The sequence below is a fragment of the Ammodytes marinus genome, assembly GCF_949987685.1.
Source record: "Ammodytes marinus genome assembly, chromosome: 23".
Lineage (NCBI taxonomy): Eukaryota > Metazoa > Chordata > Actinopteri > Uranoscopiformes > Ammodytidae > Ammodytes > Ammodytes marinus.
Window position 1 is genome coordinate 2,323,246 of NC_137227.1, and position 25,867 is coordinate 2,349,112.

The window sequence follows — 25,867 nt, forward strand, 5'->3', positions numbered from 1 at the left end:
TTTGGATTCAATTAAATAACTGAAAGGTTGAGTGGACTTTAATTGTCAAGGAGAGTGACCTTAAGAGAGTGAGTCTGTGAATCACACACCTATAAAATGTTATGGACGGGAAAAAGGTGTAGGCCAAAGCATTATCTTTAACTTCATAGGGAAGTAGCTTTGTGGATACTATGGCCTGTGAGCTTTGGTTGGGACAGTTGTGAAGTGTTTTTAATAGCACAGGGCTTTCTATAACTCATAATCCACCTGCACTGTATGGCATAGTTGTGAACTGCAGGTAAGCAATATGAGATAATATCATGTAAACGATATACAATAAAATAGCTACAATGATTTAAAAAAGACCAATAACAAGTATCAAGGTCAATTTAAAAGCAGATTATTTTAATTTACAATTCTGAATCTGATTGGTCTTCTAACCATTTAAAAGGTGCACTACGCAGTTTCAGGGGATAAGCTTACAAAACATTCTAACTCTACATGAAATTCTTAGTATTGAATAATAATATCCTAATAAATACAATAAAACATTTTTTGAGACAACCTGTAACCAAAAGTCAGACTGAAATATGTTTGCTGTAAACTACAACAGTATAGTGAAACAGTAACTTTTTACGGTGGCTTTCTAACTTCAAACAGTGTTCCAGGGATCACATTATCCAGTAAGCAAAGCTTCTTTATTCATTTATGAACATTTACATAGTGCATCTTTAAATTATCAATAGATCATTCGACTATCAAATAGCGCCCGTAGAGATCCCGTAGTAGTAATAATAATAAAAAAATATTTCATTTATATAGCGCTTTTGTCGCACTCAAAGCGCTTTACATAGGAGCAACAGTAAAAATAAAATAAAATAAAATAAAATAAAATAAAATAAAATAAAATAAAATAAAATAAAATAAAATAAAATAAAATAAAATAAAATAAAATAAAATAAAATAAAATAAAATAAAATAAAATAAAATAAAATAAAATAAAATAAAAATAAAAATACTTTAGGTCTTACCGGCTGGTCACCCCGATTGATCCCCACTAGGAAGAGTGACTCTGCTATGAAGAGGCAGATGCAGAGGTTCTTGTGGATGGTGTTGCGGTCACTCTGGAGGCCGCGGAAGAAGCAGAAGGTGAAGAGGCTGACCAGCAGGCAGACCAGTGACAGCAGGATGCCCACCCATGTGATCACATCCAACAGCATGTCGTGCACAGGGTCCGTGTTCTGTAACAGAGAGAAAATGGCCGACAATGTCAAGTCCCATTGTTGGTTGACATAAACATAAAACGTCGCTGAAAATATGTTTCTTAAAGCGAGACACTGCAGTAACAAAAAACACGTTTCTTCAAACTCTGGTAGGTTTAGAGATTTTTTTTCTGTGTTTGCTTTCCTTACTTCTTTCAAAACAGTATTAAAAAGGTCAAAAGTGTACATTTAGGTGTTTATTGAATGAACCTTTGTATCTTTGCATCAGAATACAACTCCTGTTTTGATACAGATCTATTAGTTAGATATTGTCAAATGTATATAATTATTCAAACATTTCTGAAAAATAATTGTTTTATGTGAGTAATCAAGTGTAAAGTTCCATGATTGATGATATATATATATATATATATATATATAAAAAAAAAACTAATTCATGCGAAAAATTTCAACATTTTCATTAAATTCACTTTTCTGTCCCAACACCATTCCCTGAGGCTTTTATTTACATAATTATTAGATGTTTGGACCAAAGAGCTTTCCCTCATCCCTGTGTAGACCATTACACAGCAAGCCACAGGTGGGCAGATATGAATCACAGATTAGTCAGCATGAATCCATCTAAAATGCCCCCCTATTGTTTCATTTTGTTCGGGCAACAAAGTGTAACAGAGTGAACAGTCCGTGGGGCCACAGGTGTCTAGGGCCATCACAACATGAATGCAATCAAAGCAGAACATGGCAAATAACTTCCACAGATGCTTTAGATATTTATTTTGTTTTTTTTTCATAATTTTTTTCAAATAGTTATTTGACACCACAGCCAAATTTGGGCACTAAAAAGCCTTTAGCTGAAAATGAATCCGTGGCTTTAAAGGGAGGGATAGGGATCAACAGTGTTTCAACCACACTCATGAAAGGGAATTTACATGGTCCCATTAAAAGCCAAGTGCACATAGGGATACTTGGAAGGAAGTGGGAAAAATGCAACAAACCCTAAAAGAGCAGAATGAACGTCTTCCAAGGCCTCAAAGACATTACAATCAAGTAAAGTCCTGCCAATAACCTGCCATGGGTGAACATGTTGGGCCTAGTTAGAAGGGGCACTTAATTAAGAATGCGTAATAACTAGTAATAATAACTTAAAGTAACAAATAAATCGTATTAGTCGTCCAAAGTAATAGATATAAATGCTAAATGTAATGGTTAAATTGTTGAGATCCAAGCTATGGGGGCACATATGATAATACAAAGTCAGTTACCATTGTTTTCACATATAACATTGTTCAAACAAACATCACAAAAGCAAATGGTCAAATGTACATTTAATGTGTGGTGTCCAAAGCGACTTACAACTGGAGCACACATTCATACACCGATAGCAATGAGTACCATGCAGGGTGCAAGCTAACTATCAGGAGGGTTCAGTGTCTCTTTGCCCAGGGACACTTGGACACATATCAGGAACTGCACTGCCAACTGACAATTTTGTATCATGCTACCAGTGTGGGGGACAACATCATCAACAACATTTTTGCCAAGACAAGATGCCAAATCAAGACACATGCTTTAAAACAAGCATCTTCTGTATGTAAAACATGAGGGAGGCATCAGAGAGTGACATCTTGATTTGTTAACTAAACATAATCACTGCATCCAAGCACTTTGGTCAGCTTCTGAGACTTCCCTAATTTCCCAAAGGCATTGTCTTGTTTTTCCGCCTGCGGGGCATTGATTTAAAACAAAAACGGAAGGAAAGAAATGAAAGTGGGAAAATGGAGGAGGAGGGGAGGGGGGACAACTTTAAAGAAATCTGCCAACACTCCTGACGATTGGCATTGTCATCCCCGCTGGGACTGAAAAAAAAACTACCTGGGCGAGACAGTTGAGTTCTGCCGTGACTACTGCCTCTGAACGCTAATTAAGACCAAACTGGCATTATTTGAACACAAAATAACATCACAAAATGCTTAAAGGCCGGCAGTAGATTAGCACTGACAAGGCAGACAGAAAAGGTGAGAGCTAAGCCAACTGTGTGAACATCAAGCACTGACCCTGTCTATCTACCTGACAGACAGGGCTGGACCCACTAAAGGATTGCACTGGTTTTGTGGCAGTTAAACCTGTGCAAATGAGAGAAAAGGATAACGTCCAAATTCACAAAGCATATGCAGAAGGGGGAAATTCAAGCAAACTGTACTCAAACTGTACTTCCAGGCAGACAGCGTTCTGGGTTTGCGCCTGTCCCATTTCCATGCATGTATATTACGGAATATTGAAAAAAATCAGTGCAAAACTGCCCCCCATTGCAAATACAACCTCATTCACAGAGACCAGCGCTCATTGCCACAATCCACTGCAGTTGTCAACCATGTATTATCATGGCGCAATCTCTCTCTCTCTCTCTCTCTCTAAATCATGGAGCCGTTATCACGCGCAATCCATTCTTAATGGATCTGGCCCATAGAGTAAAGCTCGGCTGTTTGATGTCAAAGGCAGTCTCCATCCCCAGCAAACCCAAGAAAATATGACGAGGAATATCTCTGTAAAAGCATACTCTAGAATAATAATATGTCTCTCAAACTAGCTCCTCTCTTTATATCAACAACAGTACAGTCAGCAGTATTTTCCGTGGGGGCAGAGAGAGAGAGAGAGAGAGAGAGAGAGAGAGAGAGAGAGAGAGAGAGAGAGACCATCAACATTCACGACTAGTCTTCCCCCTCATAGAGTATAAAGAAACTTGGGGGAAGAAGAAGAAGAAGTATTGCACGAAAGCCTGCTTTAGTGTCAGCCCGGCTAACGCTAGCAGAGAGAGGGGAACAGATGCTGATCGTTAAGGGGCTGTGGTACAATAACACCCGCGCCATCTCCTCCAGTCTGGGGAGAGCGCTCGTTTGATTCTCTTGCCTGATGAGGCGTTGTGTATACGTTGGGTGGGGTGTTGGTGGTGCAGGCATGGGGATGGCAGGGTGTTGTATAGAGCAGACGTCTGTGTGTGTGTGTGTGTGTGTGTGTGTGTGTGTGTGTGTGTGTGTGTGTGTGTGTGTGTGTGTGTGTGAAAAGTAAGGCCCCCCTGACTTCACAGTGGCGTCTACACAGTGGGTGGCGACAGATGTGGATGTTTGTGCACCAGTACTCTGTACTGTAGGTGTGAGTGCGGCGCATGGGGGCACATAAGTCTGTTTACAGTCCAGTGCATTACAGAGATATTGTTGTGGTGGGTGGTACTGGCTGCCACGCGTTGTAAAGGGGACCCTTAGGTCTCTAAGGGCTAGCGAGCCGTGGCAGCGGCTGCCGGCTCTATCTATCACAATCTCACCTTCAATAGCAGAATGGAGAGAGGGAAAGAGAAGGCAACAGGGGAGACAGAGCTATAGAACCACAGAGAGAGAGAGAGGGGGGGGGGGGGGGGGCACTGAGTGTATCTACACCTCGGTGATGGATTTACTGTGGAATGATTTCTTTGTTCTAGGAGCTGGACAATGGCCCAGACGTCACCAGCAACAATGTCTCTGCTGGAAAGTTTGCTTGTAACTAAGAACATTCACTCAAGTACTATATTAAAAAGGTGCACTATGTAACTTTGGGTGTGTCAGAGAAGTGAACATATTGTAAAAGGTATATACTTAGCATCCCTGTTGCTTAGACACACGAGGCAAACGTGTGTACATTCAATTTGTCTTCCAACCTTTCTCTTCAAAATGTTTCCCGTAATTTCTTAAAACACACATATTTTCCATTCCAGACGGATGCCCGAGGAAATTAGCTTTAGCGCTGATCTGCTCACACATGGCACAAAGAAAATGTTTCTTGGCATCCCGTACTGACATCAAATCATACACACTGAAGGCGAGACCCTGCAGGCAAAACACATCGTTTTTGCAAACACTGGTCAGTTTTGAAATGTTTGTCTAACATGTCTTTGTTCATACTAGTAAGAACACAAGGTCCAAAATGTACATGTTTATTTGACTAAACCTTGTCTGTTTCTCCTATACAATCATCTTTAACGGGCATTATCTCAATAGTGGTTTATTTCGATACGCTGAACCACAATTGTCAACTTCTAAAGCACTTACATTAACTAAAGATTGCATATCTTTCCATCATTCTTAGCACCATTCTAAATGTATGCATTTGTTCATATGTTACTGTCTGATTATATTTTTTAAGACCTTTACATAGGATTGTTATTTATTTAGAGTATACAATGAATAAAAACTATATCCAAAATCTCCTCTGTAAAAACTTTGGACTAGTTATTTTTTATTAACTCTGGCTTTATTCAACATCTAGATCTTTGGTTATTCAAGAAATGCAAATGTATGAATATTTAGTTAGATATTTCCAAAGGTGTCAGTTACAACTGGCAAAGTTTCATGATGATATCTATAAGTTTAAAACAGGGCCCTAATCACCTGCAGTGTTTTGCCTTAACTACCATAACATCCAAATCCCCAAAATCTCCTGAACTAGTTCTATGAAATGCGTAAAAAAAAGAAAGTACTCCAGGAAGGGGAGAAAAGAACAGAACCTCAACCCATTTATACCTCAAAGAACAACTCTGAGCAGGGGGGGGGGAGCATGAAGCCAATCCAATTAAAATGCATAAATCTCCCTATATATGCCTCCGGAGCCGGGCTTTTGACTCATTTGAAATACGGTCGGGGCAGGGCAGACAGTTTGCGCTAAGGGGGCTATGGTGGCCCCACTGCGGGGAGTCATGTGACAAGTTCACCTACGGTATGACCAAGGATTTATGATGTGCACTGGGATGAGGAACAGTTTGCAAGGGAGGGCATATGAATCAGGGAGCTCCTAGTAAATTTGTCACATTTAAACAGGGGTCTGGGGGGAGAGAGACTCCGGGCTTGGATGGCAGGGGAGTTGACATTCAGCACATGCACCGAATGTCCCCCCTGTGCTTCTAAGCTACAGTAACGTAAAGTGCAGCTTTCGGTTGCTATGGCCTCTGTCTTCTCCCTGTCCGTGCCCTTATACCATATAAATAGATTTATTTTGAGCCGTCTCTCTCTCTCGCGCTGTGTGTATATATACTGCTCAGTGCCTATGTGTCGCATCATAAAATACACAACCAAATAACCTTGGACTGTCCTTTCTCATCATAGTTGCCGTCTGATGGTGGTGCCAGTGTGGGGATGTTCTATAAGGACATTGATGAATGTTACCCAAAGATCCCCCCCACTCCATCATCCAGTGAGATGTGCCATTGATTTATACTTACTGGTCTGTTTGGGGAATAGTGCCACTTACCAGTAGCTCAATGCCTCCCCAGGGCATATCTCAGCACACACATCCACTACGTAAATAATGGCATGTAGGTGGAAGCAGAGCAGGCTCTATATATCTGGAGCTGGGGTTTGCGCTTTAGCCCATTTTTTCCATGTCAAGTTCCACTGGCTTTCTTCAAGGAAAATTCCTGCATTTCAATATAGTGAACATTGAGTAAATTGATTGCGAACACTTTTTAAATGGCAACATACTACGCTTAATTTCAGGTTCAAATTCGTGTTTGGGTTTTTTACTAGAAACTGTTTTCATGGTGTAGTGTCCAAAAAACCCTCTATATTTATCACAGTGCCATTGCTGAAACGCCTCTGTTCAGCCTTTGTCTGAAACACTCCATATTGCCCGTCTCTTTAAGTCCAGTCTGCTCTGATTGGCCGAGAATATATCGGCCGGTTTGAATCTAACTGCCGGTTAGTATCAGGGGAATCTGGGGGTGTGGCTTAACACACATGGAGTTAGTGCTATGTTAGATTGGTAATGAGGGGGCGTGGCTTCTCCCTGTATGACATCTCTATTACACCTCACTTGATCCTAAAACATGTTTGCAATCATTATACAAAAATTGACAAAAAATAAGCATATAATCTCTCGCATGCAGCTGGCATCTGCAAATACAGTTTTAATTTGTTTATGGGGCCAACGGCACATCTCAGCTAGGATTGCAGTATCAGTCATTGTCAGTCATTGTCTTTCCAGAGCGGTTACCTGATCTACAACCCACAGGTATTAAGAGAGGGAAAAGTAGGGCCTTTAGTTTGGAAATAGGATATCAATGAGTGTGTGGGAGCGTGCAACTTATTAAAAAAATATTCCACATTGGGTAACTTTGTTAAGGTCATTGCATTAGGAACCACAAAAGGCTCTAAACATCTCCGGGTATACTCGCTCGGGCGAAATGTCCAACAGTGTTCAAACATATGCAGTATGTGTATTAGAGCAATTATTCTTAGGAAGCTAATTAACTTCAAACGTAATGAATCCCGATGAGACACAGTCTGGGGTTTTGTAACTGCTGAGTGTCTCATAATATCAGATACAGTATGTTCCACTTTAAGGATTCCTTTTCGAATGTGAGGGCAAATTTTTCACCTTGCAATCACAATCGTGATGATGAGGCATTTACAAACGATTACGATAACGATTGTTATTGCCATAAGGACAATGCATCACATCCAAATCAAAGTCTGCAACCTTTCCGGATAGAATTTTTTCTACTTGATCCTTTTTTTCCTAAATCTAAAAACAAACAAAACACATTTGAATTGTGCTCATCAAACCATTTAAAATTGCATGAAGTCTGAAAGCACCTTGAACATGGGGCATAATGACAGCCTTCAAAATGTCACATGGACAAAGTAGAGAAAATGTTTCCATATCTAAACTTTGCGTGAAGTATGCTGGCACTTTGAAAGCAATCATAACTCGGGATGCTAAAAATACTAAACACATGCTTCGAAACACGACGTAGCGGACGGCTAGCTTATTAAAGCCCAACATAAAGATTTCGGAACATAAAACTATCATTATTCCAAACTAGTGTGCAGAGCGATGCAGAGGCCAGAAAAACAACGAGATGAAAGATGATGGTGATACTGTATGCCAGCCTCCGTCCTCCAAAAAGAAAATTGCAATTACAGCATGCCTATCTACTTATTTATTTATTTTTTCTCCGAGATGCCACTGAGAAATAAACAAGCTTAGAAATATAATCTGTTGCTCTGAGGGTAATGAGTAATAACAATGCAGAGATCAGCAGCAGTATGCTCTGTTTCCATGGATACAAAAAGACATAGTCGCTTCGATTTGTGATGTTTTTTTTCTTTCGCCCCCTGCCTCTATCTTGCGGGCAGACACACACACACACACACACACACACACACACACACACACACACACACACACACACACACACACACACACACACACACACACACACACACACACACACACACACACACACACACACACACACACACACACACACACACACACACACACACACACACACACACACACACACACTTTGCTCTCCATTCACTGTGATCTCAGACACAACACAGTGACAGTTTGTCAAATAAAGAGCCTCCGTATCCTCCATTTGGTGGCACCTTCCAACAAGTTGCCTTTAATAACATGAAAAGATAAAAAATAAGGGAAGGGGTAAAAAATTTAAATAAAAAGAGGCTATCACTCAGAACCGGGGGTGTAACTACTGTCCACTTTTCTCCGGTGAATGCAAAATTGCCACAAGTGATCCAGCCTTTCCAAAAATGTTAGGGGTTCAGGCCTGGCTGAAAGCGCTCCTTTTTACTGCTTCCTTTTTCTTTGGTTTGCTGCTTTGCTTTCATGGTGTGAAGGCTCCCATTCTTCCCAAAGTCCCTCTCTATTCCAGGCTAGGCTCTGGCCCAAAGAGAGCTCAGTCGGCCCAAAAGCCATGCTAGCTCGCTGACAAACGCTATCTCTGCGTTCCAAATCACATACCTTTTCTTGTTCCTACACTACATACTAAAGTACAGAAGAGTTTTAGGGCCACTGGAGAGAAACAAATCAGATAAGGATTTTTTTTTTCATTATGTCGAAACATTTCAAGAATAAAGACGAATACTGCAAGAAAATGCTATATGAGTTATTGGGGCACTTATGTATTTACACTTTAACTGTTCGCTAGCACTGCATATCACACTTACTGTTACTCTGGATCCCCCCATTAGGCAAAACACCCCCAATGCACTAGAAAGAACCCTGACATGTGGGGATGCAATGTAAATGTTTTTTGTCCTCCCTTAATGTCTTTACATAAATAAATAAAGACATTTTGCATGAATAAAATAAGCAGAAAGGAAATGGCTACGACTAAAATAAATCAAGATGTAAGGTTATAGGTTCAATAGTATGGAAGCTTGGAACGGAACTTTCTTATGCTATTATGTTGTGTTAATTATATTGTTAACATTGCAACCTCCCGTGGACTAAATAGGGCAAGGAGCATCATGGCTGACCCATCCCACCCCGGCCACAGCCATTTCCATCTCCTCCCTTCCGGTAGGAGATACAGGTCCCTTGGGAGCCGAACAAACAGGCTACGGAACACCTTTTACCCCTGGGCTATTCGCCTATTAAATGCCTGAACCCCCACCCCCCTCCCCCCGTCCCCTACTGGACATAAGAAATCCTCTATTTATAATTATTTTTTCTTAAACAGACACTCAGATTTTTATTTAGCATAGTTATTAAATTATTGTTGCCTATTGTTGTCTGTGTATGTATGTATGCTAATTTGCACTGTGGGTGGTGAGCACCACCCTAATTTCGTTGTACTGTTTGCACAATGACAATAAAGACTGAATCTGAATCTAACCTGTTATTTTGAGAGAGAAAAGAGAAAAAATATTGCCTAAAGATTGCTAGCTAATTAACAAAAGAGACAACAACCTTTTTTTGTGAATACATGTTGATTATCCCGATTGTCTTGAGAACGCTTTGGTCGTCAAGAGAATTAACTTGTGATCTCAAATACAAGCGTTTAGAATTGTTTAGTAATAAGAGGAAATAGCCATTTGTTATCTAATTTTCCACAGTAAAAGGAGCTAAAAAAAATGAACTGCCACACTCGGCTTCCATACAATAGCAGTGCTCCGGGTCTGAATCATTCTATCTCTTTCTAAATATACAGCTCCGGAAAAAATGAAGAGACCAGTCTGAATTTTTCTTAAATCTTCATCTCTACATAACTTAATGGAAATGCTCTTAATGACATAAAATGTATTGGAATTTGGTAGAAATGTTGGCTTTTAACAAGTCAACTACAGCTAAACAATGTTATCAGGCATTAGATATGTAATACTAAGGTAAATGACTGTCTACAGTAAAGGTTTGGTACATTACTCTTTGCTTATCATAAACCTAGACAGGGATCTGATGATGCCATGTTATGGAGTTTCAAAAAGGTTTGAAGACCAAAACAAGACATTGATATCAAAAACAATGTGATTTGTTTTCCCTTTTTTAAGTAACATTGTAGGGGAGAACGGGGTAATTTGTCACACGGGTTGGTTGTCACAATCGTTATATCTCAGAACCAGAAGGCGCTGTCTGTGAAATTTTGATATGTAAATATCCAGAATTGGGATCATAGGTCACCTACATAGTCTTCCTTGGAGTTAAACTGCTGAATTTGAGGTGAGACGACTGTTTGTGTTTTTCATGTCAAATTGAAAATATTTTGCTCCTCAGTATTTTTCTTCTAGGCTTTTACACAATGGGTTTATAACAAAACACTTGTTACCCATACAAAGTGTGAAGGGTAAACTATAGTTTAGATTGTGGTTAGCAAGCTAATTAGTTGTCAGATGGTTGTTGGCCTTGATGCTAGCAAGAAATTCAAGTTGGGGTTGGTCGTCACATTTTTTGGGGGTTTGGTTGTCACATGTTATCTCAAGGCTGCAGCCAAAAAAGGAACCCAATAACGAAAGAAATTGTCAAGCTGTATCCTCACTGACACCCCAGAGAAGGAAAGAATAGAGCAGGAAAAGGCAGCTAGCATGCAAAAGAAAAAAGGGCAACAAAATCAAAACAACCCAGTGCATCCCAAACTAGACCAGCTGCCAAGGCTACATTAAGTTATGTAGGCCTATTTGTCAACTTGACAATGCAATTAAACTTTCAAATTTAGTTCTACTTGCTTGCCTTCTTTTTAAGATTATTCCCATTAAGATAACATTGTGACAAACAACCCCATAGTGTTTGACAACCGACCCCTTGATGGGGTTGGTTGTCACAATGTGTAAGGGTGTCTTTGATGATTAATTTCTTCTTTATTACAATAAGATAGAAAAAGTGAGGGGTACACATTTCAAGCCAACACCTTTAGCTTCAATTTAATATAGGAATGACTATTGAAAGATGTTTAGGTGATGAGCAATTCTCACTAGAGTAAAAAGTGTGCCTACTTACCCCGTTCTCCCCTACTGTTTTGCTCATTAATTGCACACACAACACACTACACACTGAAGAAAATCATTAGTGTGTGACTACTTCACACACATTGAACATTCAAGATGGCTGCAATCAACACACACTTTAAACCGACAGGGAAATTGCTTAAGACTATAAATGTCTAAACAATTTAAAAAAGTCTACAGAGTGCTGTGAATGTCAGAATGTCTACTTAACCCACCGAGGCCAAAAAGCAAATGAATGTATAAAGTTTATATCGACAAACAGGCAATGCAAGGGACGCCTTCTGCTTTACAATGCTTGATGCCTTCATTTTATTGTCAAGCAAATCATCTTGGAATGGATTTTCACTGTTTTAAAAACCACCATGTATAAAAGTCATGTCAGTTTTTAAGTGCATTTGGTACATTTCACATTAAAAGGCCCTACCTTGACATCCACATGGGCCATGAGGACAGCGAAATTGGTGAGATGTGTACAGGAGCATGTGGTGTGGGTCCTGTTTGTGCCTAGCAGGCGGCAGTCCTGGGTGGACCAGAAGCCCGTCATGGTTCTCTTGGAGTAGCTCCAGAATGAACAGTTGGGGTTGAAGTTCTCCTCAGAGTGCTGCAACACAAGAACACATTATATTTGACATAATTAAAGGCTGCTACGAGGAACTTTTAAATATTTCTGAAACGGTCTCATTTTTCCTCTGATGATCATACATGACATGTTACAGCAAAATCAGTGCAAATGATGCTATTTTTATGTAGCTTTTTCTTAATGCCTTTGTCATGGGTACGCTCACCCAGGTATAACAGCTGTATTAGTAAAAAACACTACCGCCTTTGGCCAAAGGGGGTGCAAGAATGAACACAAACTGAAAGGTCCTTGGAGCACCTTTAAAAATGATATATTATTTGTATTAATATTTTTTTATTAAGGGCACTTTTGGACTCTGGGGGAACAAGGGCAGGGATTATTTCAATGAACTGGTATAGAGTTAACAGGCAATTTTTCCTCCCACTGCAATCGGCATCCATTTCTAAGTGCATAACAGGTGGTTTTGCAGTCACAGCACATTGAGTGGCCCCATGCCTGTTTGTCATTGTGTTTTTTTGACCTCCCTCCTTAGCTTTCACCACCCCCACTGCTTAATGGGCACCAGCACTGTCTGGTGGCGCTAACAATGAGCTACGCCTCCTTGCTATATCGCTCGCCATTTAATAAAAGTAATCCTGATGACACTGAGGATGGCTGACATACAAGCACAACAGAGAGAGAAAAAAAACAACACTGCTGATTAATAGACCCCCTGCCTTTTCCCTCTTGAGCCCAATTTACAATACATTCTTGTAAAACCTGGACAGCACACTTCACCATCCTTTCCTGTGACTTGATTAGCTTCCAAGGTTAAACATATCGTGCTTGCCGTACTATAAAAAAAAAATCACACAAGGAGGTGTGGGATTCTTTTTTTTTCTACAGTTTTACACTTGCTGTAGGGTTAATCACTCTAATAAGGTTCATCCTCTGTGAATGGAAATTTGCCGCTGATTGAGTTTTACCCTTCACACATTCCAAAAAAAAAGAAATTCCACATTAAAGGAGATAGGATGACCTCAGTCACATTAATGGCTTTAATTGGTCCCATTACGTGGAGAGGCAAGGAAGCAAAACAATAACCGGAGGACACATAATCATCATTCCCAGAAGACTAGTGATCCAAAACCCTCAACCTGGATAGATAGAGGGGGGTGGGGGTGGGGGGGGGGCATGACTGTAGAAAGAATAGGACCCACTGCTCGGTATAGCAGCAGAGTGGACATTAACAGAGCTAACACTCTCTAGAAGCACAGCATATCAATATTTTCGCTTGGCTGCACATTCACATTCAGTGTAATTACATCCATTGCAATTGCCATTACAATTCTTAGCCAACCATCAACATGTATCTTGGGTTCTTTAAAAGCCAAATATTAAAAGGCGGGGTCAGCGATTCCGGAGAATGCTTGTTGTCAAAATCACTTTTTGTGGGTCCTCCGAAAAAAAAAATTGTGTTAATACACAGCCTAGGCTCTGTAAACTGGTATGTAAAACCATTAATGTGTAAACAAAGGCCCCCACTATAGCCTAGCAACATACCAGCTTACAGAGCATAAACTACTGAAGGGAAATGAAAATTGAGCGGAAGACGGTAGGCGGGCGGTGCCAGGCTAGCGGCTAGCTGACTCCACCTTTAATCAACTACATTTAAACCACAGTGGTGTACAGTGCCACTGTGCCACGGATAAACATGTCAAATGAGCCCAACAGAAATAAATAGGGAAATGTTCTGCTCCTGCAGCCACTAATCGTGTTTGAGAAGCACAGAGCAGTTCATTAGCATTATCTGATTGGTTAACAAGTTTACCAAAGAATGGGAAGCGCTTGATTTTTTAATACTTTTTTTTTTAAAGTGAAGGCTCTCTGTGTCCCCTCTCAGCTCTTCCAAAATGCGGTTGAAAACGGTATGGTCCAACCAAGCGTGTCTAAACAGATGGAGCTGAGTGATGCAGGAGGGTACAGTGAAAACCTTAGTGACGTTATTGCAGGCTACAATATGTTAAGGAAGGAGGGTTGACTTAACCATATAACTGACTATTATTACTTTTTTTTATTACTTAGTAACTACCCTAATGAACTATACAGGCTCATATGAACAATTACACAAGTCAAACATATTCGACATTGGTCAAGGAAGAAATAGGGCCCACAAAGAATACTTATGGGGCCCATTGTTTTGTGCTATACGCCCCTGTCTGGTGGTGCACTCTAATGTTATGAGCGAGGGAAGCAACGGTGCAGAGAACACACTTTTCCAAAAGGGCACTGTTTTATTGGAATGACTTGATCTGAGTAAAAGGAAAAGGGTAGCAAAGCAGCAGTACCCTAGCATTAGACCAACAGTAAAACAATGACTGAATCCACAGTCACAAATTACACTTAAGGCAGGTGAGTCACAGACATAACTGCACTGACATTGCCCCCTGACATTTTCCATTCATTGAATTTTTTGACATCCGTGAGCTATATTCCTTTCAATTCCCTCTACGCTGTAGTATATGTCTTTCTTTCTTTCCTGCCGTTCTTGCTTCCTTCGGGTTCCCCTGCAATTGCATGGTTGCTCAAACATCCCTGATAATCGCCTAGGGCACCGTGTGTAGACAAAACAGGGGCACTTTGACGAAAGCAAGAGTGAGCAGAAAATAATGTAGTCAAGAAGGAGACAACTCCTGACAATGACTAAGCAGCCTCCAGTGAGGCTCAACGTGACTGATGCTTTTTCAAGAGATCAGGCCAGTGTTTGTTCCCTAGTAGCAACTCCAATTTGTGCTCTCCATGATTCAAATTGTCCACATTTTTCTTTGGATACAATGTCCTGCATATTAACTTCATTGTCTCTGTTGGGATTGGTATATTTCTGTTGTACTTCAGGGTTGGAGGTAGCCTGGTCCTACCAGACCATCGTACTTCATTTACTTTGTACAGAAGGTATGGAATCGCGCAATTGACAAACGTAAACTCACTTGAAGGCGGGTGTCTGTTTAAGTTTAAACCTATTGGATCTGCCCAGTGCCACTCTGGATCTGCCAACCAATCGCATAACGTTTGGTCGTGACGTATGTTTTGACAACAAACCTTCTCCAGAATTGCCATCCCTACCTTTAAATGCATTAAATGAGTCAGCCACATCGAGGCAACAATCAAACAAAACACATCTCAACGTAGACAAAAGTAAGAAGACAGGAGGACATTACCTGTAGGTGTCTGATGGTGAAGATGACAGGGTCAGACAGATAGACTTTGTTAGAGTCCTTGTTGATGGCTGCAGTGATCACCGGTGAGTTGACGATGAGAGAGTAATTGGTTGCCATGGCTTGGCTGCCCAGCTTCATGCTGGCGTTCTCCGTGGAGAGGTAGCCCCCGATGTGTTTGTACAGGACAAACGCTATCCGAATCTCGCCTGCAAAGATGATTGGTTTGGAAAAGTGTTGAAGTGTCTTCTTCTGACAAAGACATACACCGCATGGCTACAAGGATAGTAATATGCTGCTGCTGCTGCATGTAACAGCCGCCATGTGTAACGATTTTGGAGCCTGGTTCACTTCCATTCAAGCCACAAAGACCTTAGTAAAGTCAGGCACAGATGTGGACAAAAAGGTCTAGCTCGCAGTTAGAATTCTGTCTTTCTGCTAGCGTCCATCCAAAATATGTATTGTATGTATGTATGTATGTATGTATGTATGTATGTATGTATGTATGTATGTATGTATGTATGTATGTATGTATGTATGTATGTATGTATGTATGTATGTATGTATGTATGTATATAAGACATTCATTTATATGAAAAAAGTTACTCACTATAGCTTTAAATTGCTTAAAATACCATTGTTTGCCGTAGGGAGGATGATTCTTTTACTACGGAACCACAGCTTAAACTATGAAAGGAAAGTAGCTGAGCGCAATGCGCAATTTTGTGAATTATAAATACTACTACTCATGCAACTCTAGGGAAATGATAGCAACAAAAATGATTATGGAAATAGCAGTTGAAGCTTTGTTAGCACACATTCAGGATTTGATTATAGTAAAACTGTTGACAACAGAGATTAATGTCAAGGTTTGCCAAATCGGTGCAACAGGAAGAGGGAAAAAAGGTGGACTATTTCCTACATTCAAAAATGTGTGCAACAAGTATTCTTATTCAGTATTCGACAAGCATTTTTCTCTGTAATAATTTTATATTCTTTTTCCTCCTCCTGCGGATTCACTTTGCAAGCCCCTGATATGAAAGAAAGTTCCCCTCCTGCCGTTACAGAGATCACTCACTCAGATGAAAAGAAAACAATTTGGGCGCTATATAGCAGGCGGATGACTGGGGGGGGGGGAATATCTTGCCACTGAACGCACTATAATGATGGGCCTGGGCACGGCTGGACTATGCACAGCTTGAAAGTCCATTCAAAATTTGCATGCGCTGATAATAAAGTTGAAAAAAAATGGGTCTGCATTGCTCAAAGATGGCTTATGTGTATTGTGGTCTAACTGCCTCATTTACAGTTTTATCCGTAAGTGCTTGAAGGAGTGTAGCTAATTCTGCAGCCAGGGTCCACACACCGATTCCCTTTGCTTTATATAGAGCCGAATAAAAGAAAAAGGACTTGAGGGGATAATTGAAAGTCATTCTGTAATATAATAACAAACAAGACCCAATCCTAAATTATGTTTTGATTAATAACAGTTGCCAGATAACTTTTTTTCAATATAATAACAATTTTTTTATAATCGCAAAGTTCCTTTTTTGTGTGTTAAATAGTTTTTTTTTTAAACACAAGCCTGAATAATACACCAACGGGGAGGCATGATTACACTTCAAAAGGCAACAATGGGAAAGGACAGATGAAGGGAGATTTTTTTTATTTATTTTTTTTACTACCCACCATTTCTCCCGTGCTGCCTTAGCGTGTTGGCAGAGAGGTGGATGGAGTTGCCCTGTCCGCCGGTTTGTGGGAACTTCAGGTCCGGCAAGTTCCCCTCCGTACTCATCCTCGCCACCTCCAGCTCTGAATACAAATAAAACACAGATGGCATTTTTTAGTTATGAATAATTGCCTTTGGTGATATACACACGCTAATATAGAAAAAGAAAAATGTGACAGAAAATATTGTCCAGGAACTGTTGAAAACCTAGTGCATCTAAAGCACTAACATAAACTACATTTTCCATAATCATTCTTAGCACCATGCTGGAGGTTAATAATACAGAAGGATTTGTTCATTTGTAACGTATGGCCATGTGTTTTGATGGTGTGTGTGTGTGTGTGTGCCCTTCTCTTACCCTGCGTTCCAAATCGAATACTCTTTCTTTTTTCTTTTCTACATACTACATCTGACCATAAAAATAATCTAGTTACGGTGCAGTATGCTACATTTGGGACACTCTTTTTACTTATTTATTTCATCATAACATTGCGCCTTGATCTTGCCTCTTGCTTTACTATCCGTCGCATCCCTGGTTGTTTTCTTATGGAGGCTCCGTCGATGTGACATCACTTCCGGTGCGATTGTGGGTCGGACTCGCCCAAATAGGATGCTGTTTTCGACACTAAAAATCTCGGGCGGATGTAGTAGACATATAGCCTGGAATTCCAGACCCTGATATCTTGAACGATAATCAGAATACCACAATCAATAGTAATTCCCAACTCAAGGGGCGGCTCCTACTCGTGCATTTCAAATGCCACTGCACGCAATTGGATAGCACTACAACCAATCAGAGCAATGAGGTGACATATTAAGCCCCGTTCGTTTAGCGAACAGCGGGATTAACTGTTAAATTAAACTTTTGCTGTGGTCGGTCGGCAAAACAGAACAATCCTCTTACTTGCTAATGAAAGATTATGTAGTTATATACATGTATTTGTAATTTTCCTTATAATTTGGAATGCAGTGTATAAAATATGGTGTGACAAGTGAAATAATGCCTATAGTCTATTCGAGAGAATTGTTTATCTCCCGTGAGATCAACACATTTCCAACAACGTCAGATTATAGTTTAATCTTCCAGGGTGAATTGTTATGGGAAAGAGATGCGTGTAATGATTTGCTAAATTCATGACATGATTTTATCTAACGAAATATACAGTTTTAATTAATATCTGTTGGCTTTAACTTTGTACAAAATTACTTTTTACTAGAGGTGGGCATAGATTAATTTTTTTAATCTAGATTAATCTAGATTAATTTTGAAATTAATCTAGATTAATCTAGATTAAAATGGCTCATTTGAATTCATTCATAATATGTGTGTGCTCCCTAAATAATGACTCAAAGTAAGTCTTTGAGAACGTGTTTCTCAAGCCAGGTGGCGCATCAGACCAGGGGCTCATCTCCTGTTTCCAACATGCATCACAAACTGCTTGAGGAAGCTGTTCTACTATGATAATTGGTGATGAAAATAAATAATGTTCAACAAGATGTACTTGTGTTTACAAACTGTTTATTCAGTTAAACATGAACTTTGAACTGTAGGCCATAAGAGGTAACGATGAATTGTTTAGGGCTGCAACTAACGATTATTTCAATAATCGATTAATCGGTCGATTATTTTTTCGATTAATCGATGAATCGGATAAAAAAAATAAACATTTGTAAATGCTGCATCTTTATTCAAAAACTGAACATTACTTCAAATTCACAGTGCACACTGAAGTGTCAAAACACCAGGTTATTGCTCCAACGTCCCGGAACTATTAAAAGTAATATTAAATGATAAAAAATTAATAATAAACTTAACTGGGATAACACAAAAAAAAACATACAATGTATGATATACATTTATACAGTATAAGGGATGTCCATGGTAAACCAGTCAACCGATAATATTTTTAACCGGTAAATACTAACGGTTAAAAAAATTAAATCATCTTAATTTCTCTCAGATGACAGGAGAGTTAATTAGGGGGCCAAGCCCGAGTAGGGCTGGGACCGCGTTTTGCAGAGCAACGCGGTTCCCAAGCCCTGCGGGGCAGGGAACCCTATTGATCTTGTAGGGATTATTAGGGGGCCAAGCCCGAGTAGGGCTGGGACCGCGTTTTGCAGAGCAACGCGGTTCCCAAGCCCTGCGGGGCAGGGAACCCTATTGATCTTGTAGGGATTATTCTTCTTATTATTCTTCTCCACATAAAAGTGGTGCTGCAGCCCAAACCGTAAAGGGTTGGGACATGCCACTTGCAGGGCTCATCCAAGTCCGTACCCCGTACGCAGACAAAAAAATTCAAACATCCCGGCCACTAGGTGGCGCTACAACAAAGGAAAAGGCGTTTTGGGCTATAACTTCCGCACCGAAAGTCCGACAGTCAAAAACTTTATATCCACAGATGCCCACAAGTCAGCTGCATCTTTTGAGATAGGCCACGCCCATTTGCGTATATATACATTTTTCGCTACATCGCAAAAACTGTGTCAGTCACCAAAACATACACCTCCTACAGTTTTCACCCGATTTGGACGAAACCAAAAGCATTATGCTCTACCAACTCCCACGAGCAAAAGTTGGTCAAATAATTTCTCTACGACCATCGGAAGACTAAACGGTAGCGCTTTAAAGATTTGCGAAAATCCGTTAAAAAAAAAAAAAAAAGGGATTTTCTTGAAACTCAAGGGAGACTATCATGGGGCATACCTGAGTCTATGGCAAAAATATGGGCAAGAAATTCCTTTCTGGGCGGGACTTATTAAAAAAAAGAGTTTTTCAATTTTTTTGCCTGTTTTCGCCATTTCCTAAGTCTTTCGGCGGGAAAATGGGAAAATTCAAAAAACTGTCTTTACAATGGAGAGGTTCACAATTTAATTTTGCTCATAACTCCCCAACCGAACATCGCACATTCAAAAACTTGACATCCACTTGTTTGGTACATTGAGCTGCATCTTTCTATCTAACGTAGTTTTGCAAATGTCATCCATAGGGGGCGCCAAAACCACAAAAAGCAAAGGAAACGCGTTTGGGGCTATAACTTCCACACCGAACATCCCACATTCAAAATCTTTACTTCCCCGGATTCCGTGAAGCGAGGGGCCGGCGACGCGGACGCGGACGACGACGCCCGATCCCGAGTCGCGTGGGAGGCTTGGCCCCCGTTCACAACTGCTTGCAGTTCTAGTTCTTCTTATTATTCTTCTCCACATAAAAGTGGTGCTGCAGCCCAAACCGTAAAGGGTTGGGACATGCCACTTGCAGGGCTCATCCAAGTCCGTACCCCGTACGCAGACAAAAAAATTCAAACATCCCGGCCACTAGGTGGCGCTACAACAAAGGAAAAGGCGTTTTGGGCTATAACTTCCGCACCGAAAGTCCGACAGTCAAAAACTTTATATCCACAGATGCCCACAAGTCAGCTGCATCTTTTGAGATAGGCCACGCCCATTTGCGTATATATACATTTTTCGCTACATCGCAAAAACTGTGTCAGTCACCAAAACATACACCTCCTACAGTTTTCACCCGATTTGGACGAAACCAAAAGCATTATGCTCTACCAACTCCCACGAGCAAAAGTTGGTCAAATAATTTCTCTACGACCATCGGAAGACTAAACGGTAGCGCTTTAAAGATTTGCGAAAATCCGTTAAAAAAAAAAAAAAAAGGGATTTTCTTGAAACTCAAGGGAGACTATCATGGGGCATACCTGAGTCTATGGCAAAAATATGGGCAAGAAATTCCTTTCTGGGCGGGACTTATTAAAAAAAAGAGTTTTTCAATTTTTTTGCCTGTTTTCGCCATTTCCTAAGTCTTTCGGCGGGAAAATGGGAAAATTCAAAAAACTGTCTTTACAATGGAGAGGTTCACAATTTAATTTTGCTCATAACTCCCCAACCGAACATCGCACATTCAAAAACTTGACATCCACTTGTTTGGTACATTGAGCTGCATCTTTCTATCTAACGTAGTTTTGCAAATGTCATCCATAGGGGGCGCCAAAACCACAAAAAGCAAAGGAAACGCGTTTGGGGCTATAACTTCCACACCGAACATCCCACATTCAAAATCTTTACTTCCCCGGATTCCGTGAAGCGAGGGGCCGGCGACGCGGACGCGGACGACGACGCCCGATCCCGAGTCGCGTGGGAGGCTTGGCCCCCGTTCACAACTGCTTGCAGTTCTAGTTTGTATTGATATTGATACCATTTTCAAGACTCCTTAACGATCCAAGTCTTTATTGATATCAAAATTGATAATTTTCTATTATTTTGTTGAAATAGAACTTGTATTATTGCTTTAATTGCTGATATGATCATAGCTCTAGATAGGACATTAAACAGGTCATAATTCCATTCCATCTTTACTATCTATTTTATCTTGCTGGGAAAACAAGTTTCGCCAAAATCTCAAATTTCTTTTTTTTTGTGTTGCATTTGAACACATCAATCATATTACTGAGCCGGCCTGAACACATCACAGTTGACATGTTTGCTACTTTTTTTAAGCTAACTAGCTTTATATCCTTCCGATTTTAACATGGATTTAAAATCTGGATCACTATTTTTAACTGACGGGACTTTCTACACCGTTCGGTTGTATGATTACTGCCGCTGCATTGAATGACTGTTGATGCGCCGATGCCGATTCTCCGAGCACGTCTGCACACCGTCTGCAGCAGCAGCTGACAGAGTTTTTTTGGACTAGACGGATACTGAGTTGATGGAGTTTTTTTTAACCCAAAGAAAGCAAAGGTACAACACTTTTATATAGGCCTGCAGTCCAGTGTTAGATATGACCAAAATACAAGCTGTGGCCGCTCACACTATAGCTTTCCCGCACGTGAAGCGAGCCTTCACGTGCGGAAGGGGGTTCACCCCGACGGCGAACAGCATCTCCCCTGAGCCGAACAGGAGGTGGAATTAAGAGATTAACGGCGATATTTTTTTTATCGCCCGATAAGAGTCTGGCGTTAACGCAGCCGTTAACGCCGTTATCGGCCCACCACTACTTTTTACACACCTCTTAAAATTTGCTCTCCCGCTGGCCACTCACGGAAACACCTCCCGACGTATAGGATATTATTATAAAGTAGCGCTATAAGATTCAACTTATAAAATATAACCAAAACATGTAGACCTAGGCTACTTGATAAGTAATTCAACCTACATCACAACTGCATGCCATAGACTACAGTAGCCATAGCCTATATTCGACACTATAGGTAAGCTTATACATTTTATTGACTAAATATATTGGGTGCCAAGCATTTCACAGTCATTTGTCTGTGTTTTTCTGATGACTGAGCTTTATTTCGTGGTGTTGCCATTGAGTGTCGCTGATTCCCCGAGTCAGGAAAACCTTGCGGTAGCTCTACGCATGGTCGAAAGTTGGCGTGGGAATACGCACACTTCTCCGCAAAGAATGTTTTTATAAATACTAACGTTTGCCACCGCACATTTTCCCGCACATTTCTGGCCGTCTACGCAAGGTTTTTGTGCGCCGCAAGCTTTATAAATGAGGCCCCTGGACTTTTTGAAAAAGCTTCAATGGAGAGTGTCCAGACCAACAGGCGCAGCAAATTTTATTTGATTAATTTAAAGCTCCCATATTATACACTTTTCGGTACTATTATACACCATATTATATGGTCGTAGTGGTCCCTAATACGTTTTTATTTAATTGTTTGCTGAAAAAAACTTTCAGATAATTTATTGTACTATGCTGATGTTCAGCTAATCTCACAATGGCCTATTTTTTAAAAAGTGCTGCAGCTCCCCTCGTAAATATACAATCTTTGAGCTGCCCCCGCCCCCTGTCCGGAAGCGAAGCCAGATACGCCTCGCCCTCTGTCTGTCAGGGCCGTGGACCAATAAGAAATAGGGGTGTGGGCTGCACAGTGGAAGCTTCTGGCTTTCCAGTTTGTGAGGTCAGAAAAGGGGAAAATTCTGACTGGAGTATATTGGGGGGAGTGGTGGGGGTTTCAGAAAGGGGGAGAGTGAGAACAGGAGAGATTGTTATTTTTTTAAATATGTTGGCAGTCTCTAGGCACACCGTGGACCCATGGATATGTTAGAACACATTTAAAAAGTGCATTTAGCATAATATGTGACCTTTAAGATACAACTTAACATTTTTATATTCCTTTTTGTGTCTCATAAAAGTTGGCGCTCTTATAACTCAAGTGGCGGGAAAAGCTATCAGGAATGCATCACATGAGCCCACATCCATTATTCAAGGTGATTAAATGTAATGTATAAAATGTGGCTACGCTGACCATAAACAATAGCTTTAAGATCGCTGTTGATGTCAGTGCTCTTGAGTCATAAAAATGGCATTTTCCCCCCTATATCTTCCTTCCATCCCAACCTACAGACACTAAGGCGCAATGCTGAAAATCATACCAGACAGGTTTAACTAAATTAATAATACAATTTATCACAGATGCTTTTTGCAAATGGCGGCTACATGATTAGTGATCTACAGCAGCAAACTGCACTGATTAAATTGAGACACTGCAGGCAAAAAACTGTCTATTTAGCTTAAAAAACATTTCCTCCATGTCTGTTTGCGTCTGTATATTCCTCTTATACAACCATCCTTAACGACCATTATCTCAACATTAGTTTTTTTCCAATACTCTGAACCAAAAATCTCAACTTTTAAAGCACTTACATAAACTAAACTTTCCGTAATCAAATTAAAGAGTATCATCTCCTGTAGAAGTCAATTGAAGTGATCAATGCACCTCGAATGAGCATTTGAATAAAAACTCATCTCAAATCTCCTTTGATGAACGTAGCTTTGAAGGATCATTCTGAGGGGAGCGTAAGGTCTGGCTATGGGCCTCTTAATCAAGTGGCTATCAAGTGCTCAGGTGACAATGTTTCCTTTTTTGAACTATAACAAAGGTAGTCCTCGCAATTTGCGGAAAAAAAATATGCCTTCATTTCAAGGAAAAAGTGCGTAAGGAGCGAGAGAGATACAAGGGGGTAGATACAGAGACACGGTTAGGGAATACAGCGGCTTTTAGCTTGTGCCGCAGCTCAACAGCTGTTGTGTCTGCAGCGAGTGAGCCTCCTAATTTATGGTTGAAAGACTCCGGCGTCATACAGCAGGAGGGGAAATGAGCTCATTCTCTCAAAGTTATTATGCTATACAATTGGGTTTTAATAACGCAGTGAAGCGCGCTCCGATCTCAAGTACCTGCTGACCTGTTTGTGCAGTCTATGCCTTCCTAAATGCCTCGTCAACTCCCAAAGAGCTGAGGGCTAGAATCACTGATGATTCACTGACAGGCAGAGTTAGAGAAAACCACTGTTAGTATGGACATGCAGTCACATTACAGGTGGAGTCAGTGATTCTGGAGAACGCTTGTTGTCAAAATCACTTCGTCAAAATCAGTGAATATCTCCGCATGACCTGTCCATAGAGATTAAAACACAGCCTAGGCTCTGTAAACGGGCATGTTGTAAGCGGGTTTAAATACCCTTTGTTTATATACCAGTTTATAGAGCCTAGGCTGTGTATCAACAATACCAATTCTAGGCGATGATGTGATGACGCCACTGTCTTTGACGAAGGTTATTGCCCAGGAAAAAAAAGCTCCAAAGAGGCCATGTTTAATCCTCCCTTTGTATCGGCTCTCAAACCGAGGCTCTCAAATCTGGATCTCCCAAAAAAAATAAAAAATAAAATAAACCTTTTGTATTAGCATTCTCTTTTTGCAAATGCCAGGGGGGATTGTTGGCGGTACATTCCTATTCAACTTAGCAAAGACAATACCCAAGATAGCTCACCCATTCCCTGGATTCCAAGCCTGCATGCCTTTGGAATAAAGGAAGCATTTTTTTCTTCTCCTCTCTCTCTCTATCTCCCTCTCTCTCCCTTCTTTTTCCCTGTGCGGTTGTGTAAAAGAGCTTATGATGGGCTTTGGGGAATTTTCTTTGATGCCATAGTAGTTGTTGGAGCCAAAGGCTATACCTTCAAAAAGCCTGTTTAAATAACATGCTAATCGTCAGAAAATCTGCTCATAAGATTATCATAGCAGAGTGGGAGCGGAGGTGCACGCTACACTCGTGTGCGCCCGACAAAAGCCCCCTCAGACGAAAACACATGCACTGTGACGTGTAAACACAAACACAGGCACCATGGCTGAGGAAATACATCCCCGCATCTGTGAAAGCTGCAGCTATACAGATCTCATTATCGGCTTGGGCCTAAAATTGGAAACCAGGCTTTTGTGCTGTTTCGAGTCATAGGCTTTAGATTTAATGGGGGATGCAGGGGATATTTAGACAGAAATATTTAGAGGTAAATGTGTCCCACTCAAACAAATATGAAGAAAACCCCCTTCTCCCCAAAATATGTAGACAATAGCAATTCAGGGGGTAGAACAATTTATAAACCCTTCTTACCTATAACTAGTATATATTTCCCAACTGTTTCAGACATCCCTAGAGTGGAGCATACCTTCTTTACCTTGCCAGACCCCCCCACTGAAAGGTGCCCCAAGGAACTTTCAGTTTGTATTCATTCTTGCACCCTCTTTGGACAAAAACTGTGGTGTTTTTTACTACGCTAGCTGTTGTTCCTGGGTGAGCGTCTACCGACGACAAAGGCACTGTTTTTCACTCGTTTGCTGTTACATGTCATTTATGATCATCAGACTGTTTCAGAAATATTTAAATGTTCCTCGTAGCACCTCTAATGTGCCCCCCCCCCCCCCCCCCCACCCCAATGTTGAAATGAAACCTACACCCGTTGTTCGAGTATTAACTTTAATGCAAAAAAAAAAAAAGAAGCTGGACATTGAGATAGTGTGGTCAGGTGCAAAGCGTGCAAGCTAACAGTGCACCCTCACTTTAGATGTAATTCAATGTGTGAGATCGAT

General features: G+C 40.7%; 1 protein-coding gene across 1 annotated transcript in view; it reads right to left on the reverse strand.

The window, feature by feature from the left end:
• Positions 1 to 25,867, reverse strand: part of LOC307269320 (adhesion G protein-coupled receptor L3) — a gene marked incomplete at its 3' end in the record, with an annotated part of 164,878 nt that overhangs the window by 31,458 nt on the left and 107,553 nt on the right. Inside the window, exons 10-13 of the mRNA XM_080052261.1 lie at positions 16,937 to 17,059; positions 15,251 to 15,456; positions 11,898 to 12,074; positions 1,011 to 1,220 (exon numbers count right to left, since the gene is read on the reverse strand). Coding sequence (XP_079908387.1) covers positions 1,011 to 1,220; positions 11,898 to 12,074; positions 15,251 to 15,456; positions 16,937 to 17,059 — 716 coding nt within the window. The remainder of the gene's footprint in view (positions 1 to 1,010; positions 1,221 to 11,897; positions 12,075 to 15,250; positions 15,457 to 16,936; positions 17,060 to 25,867) is intronic.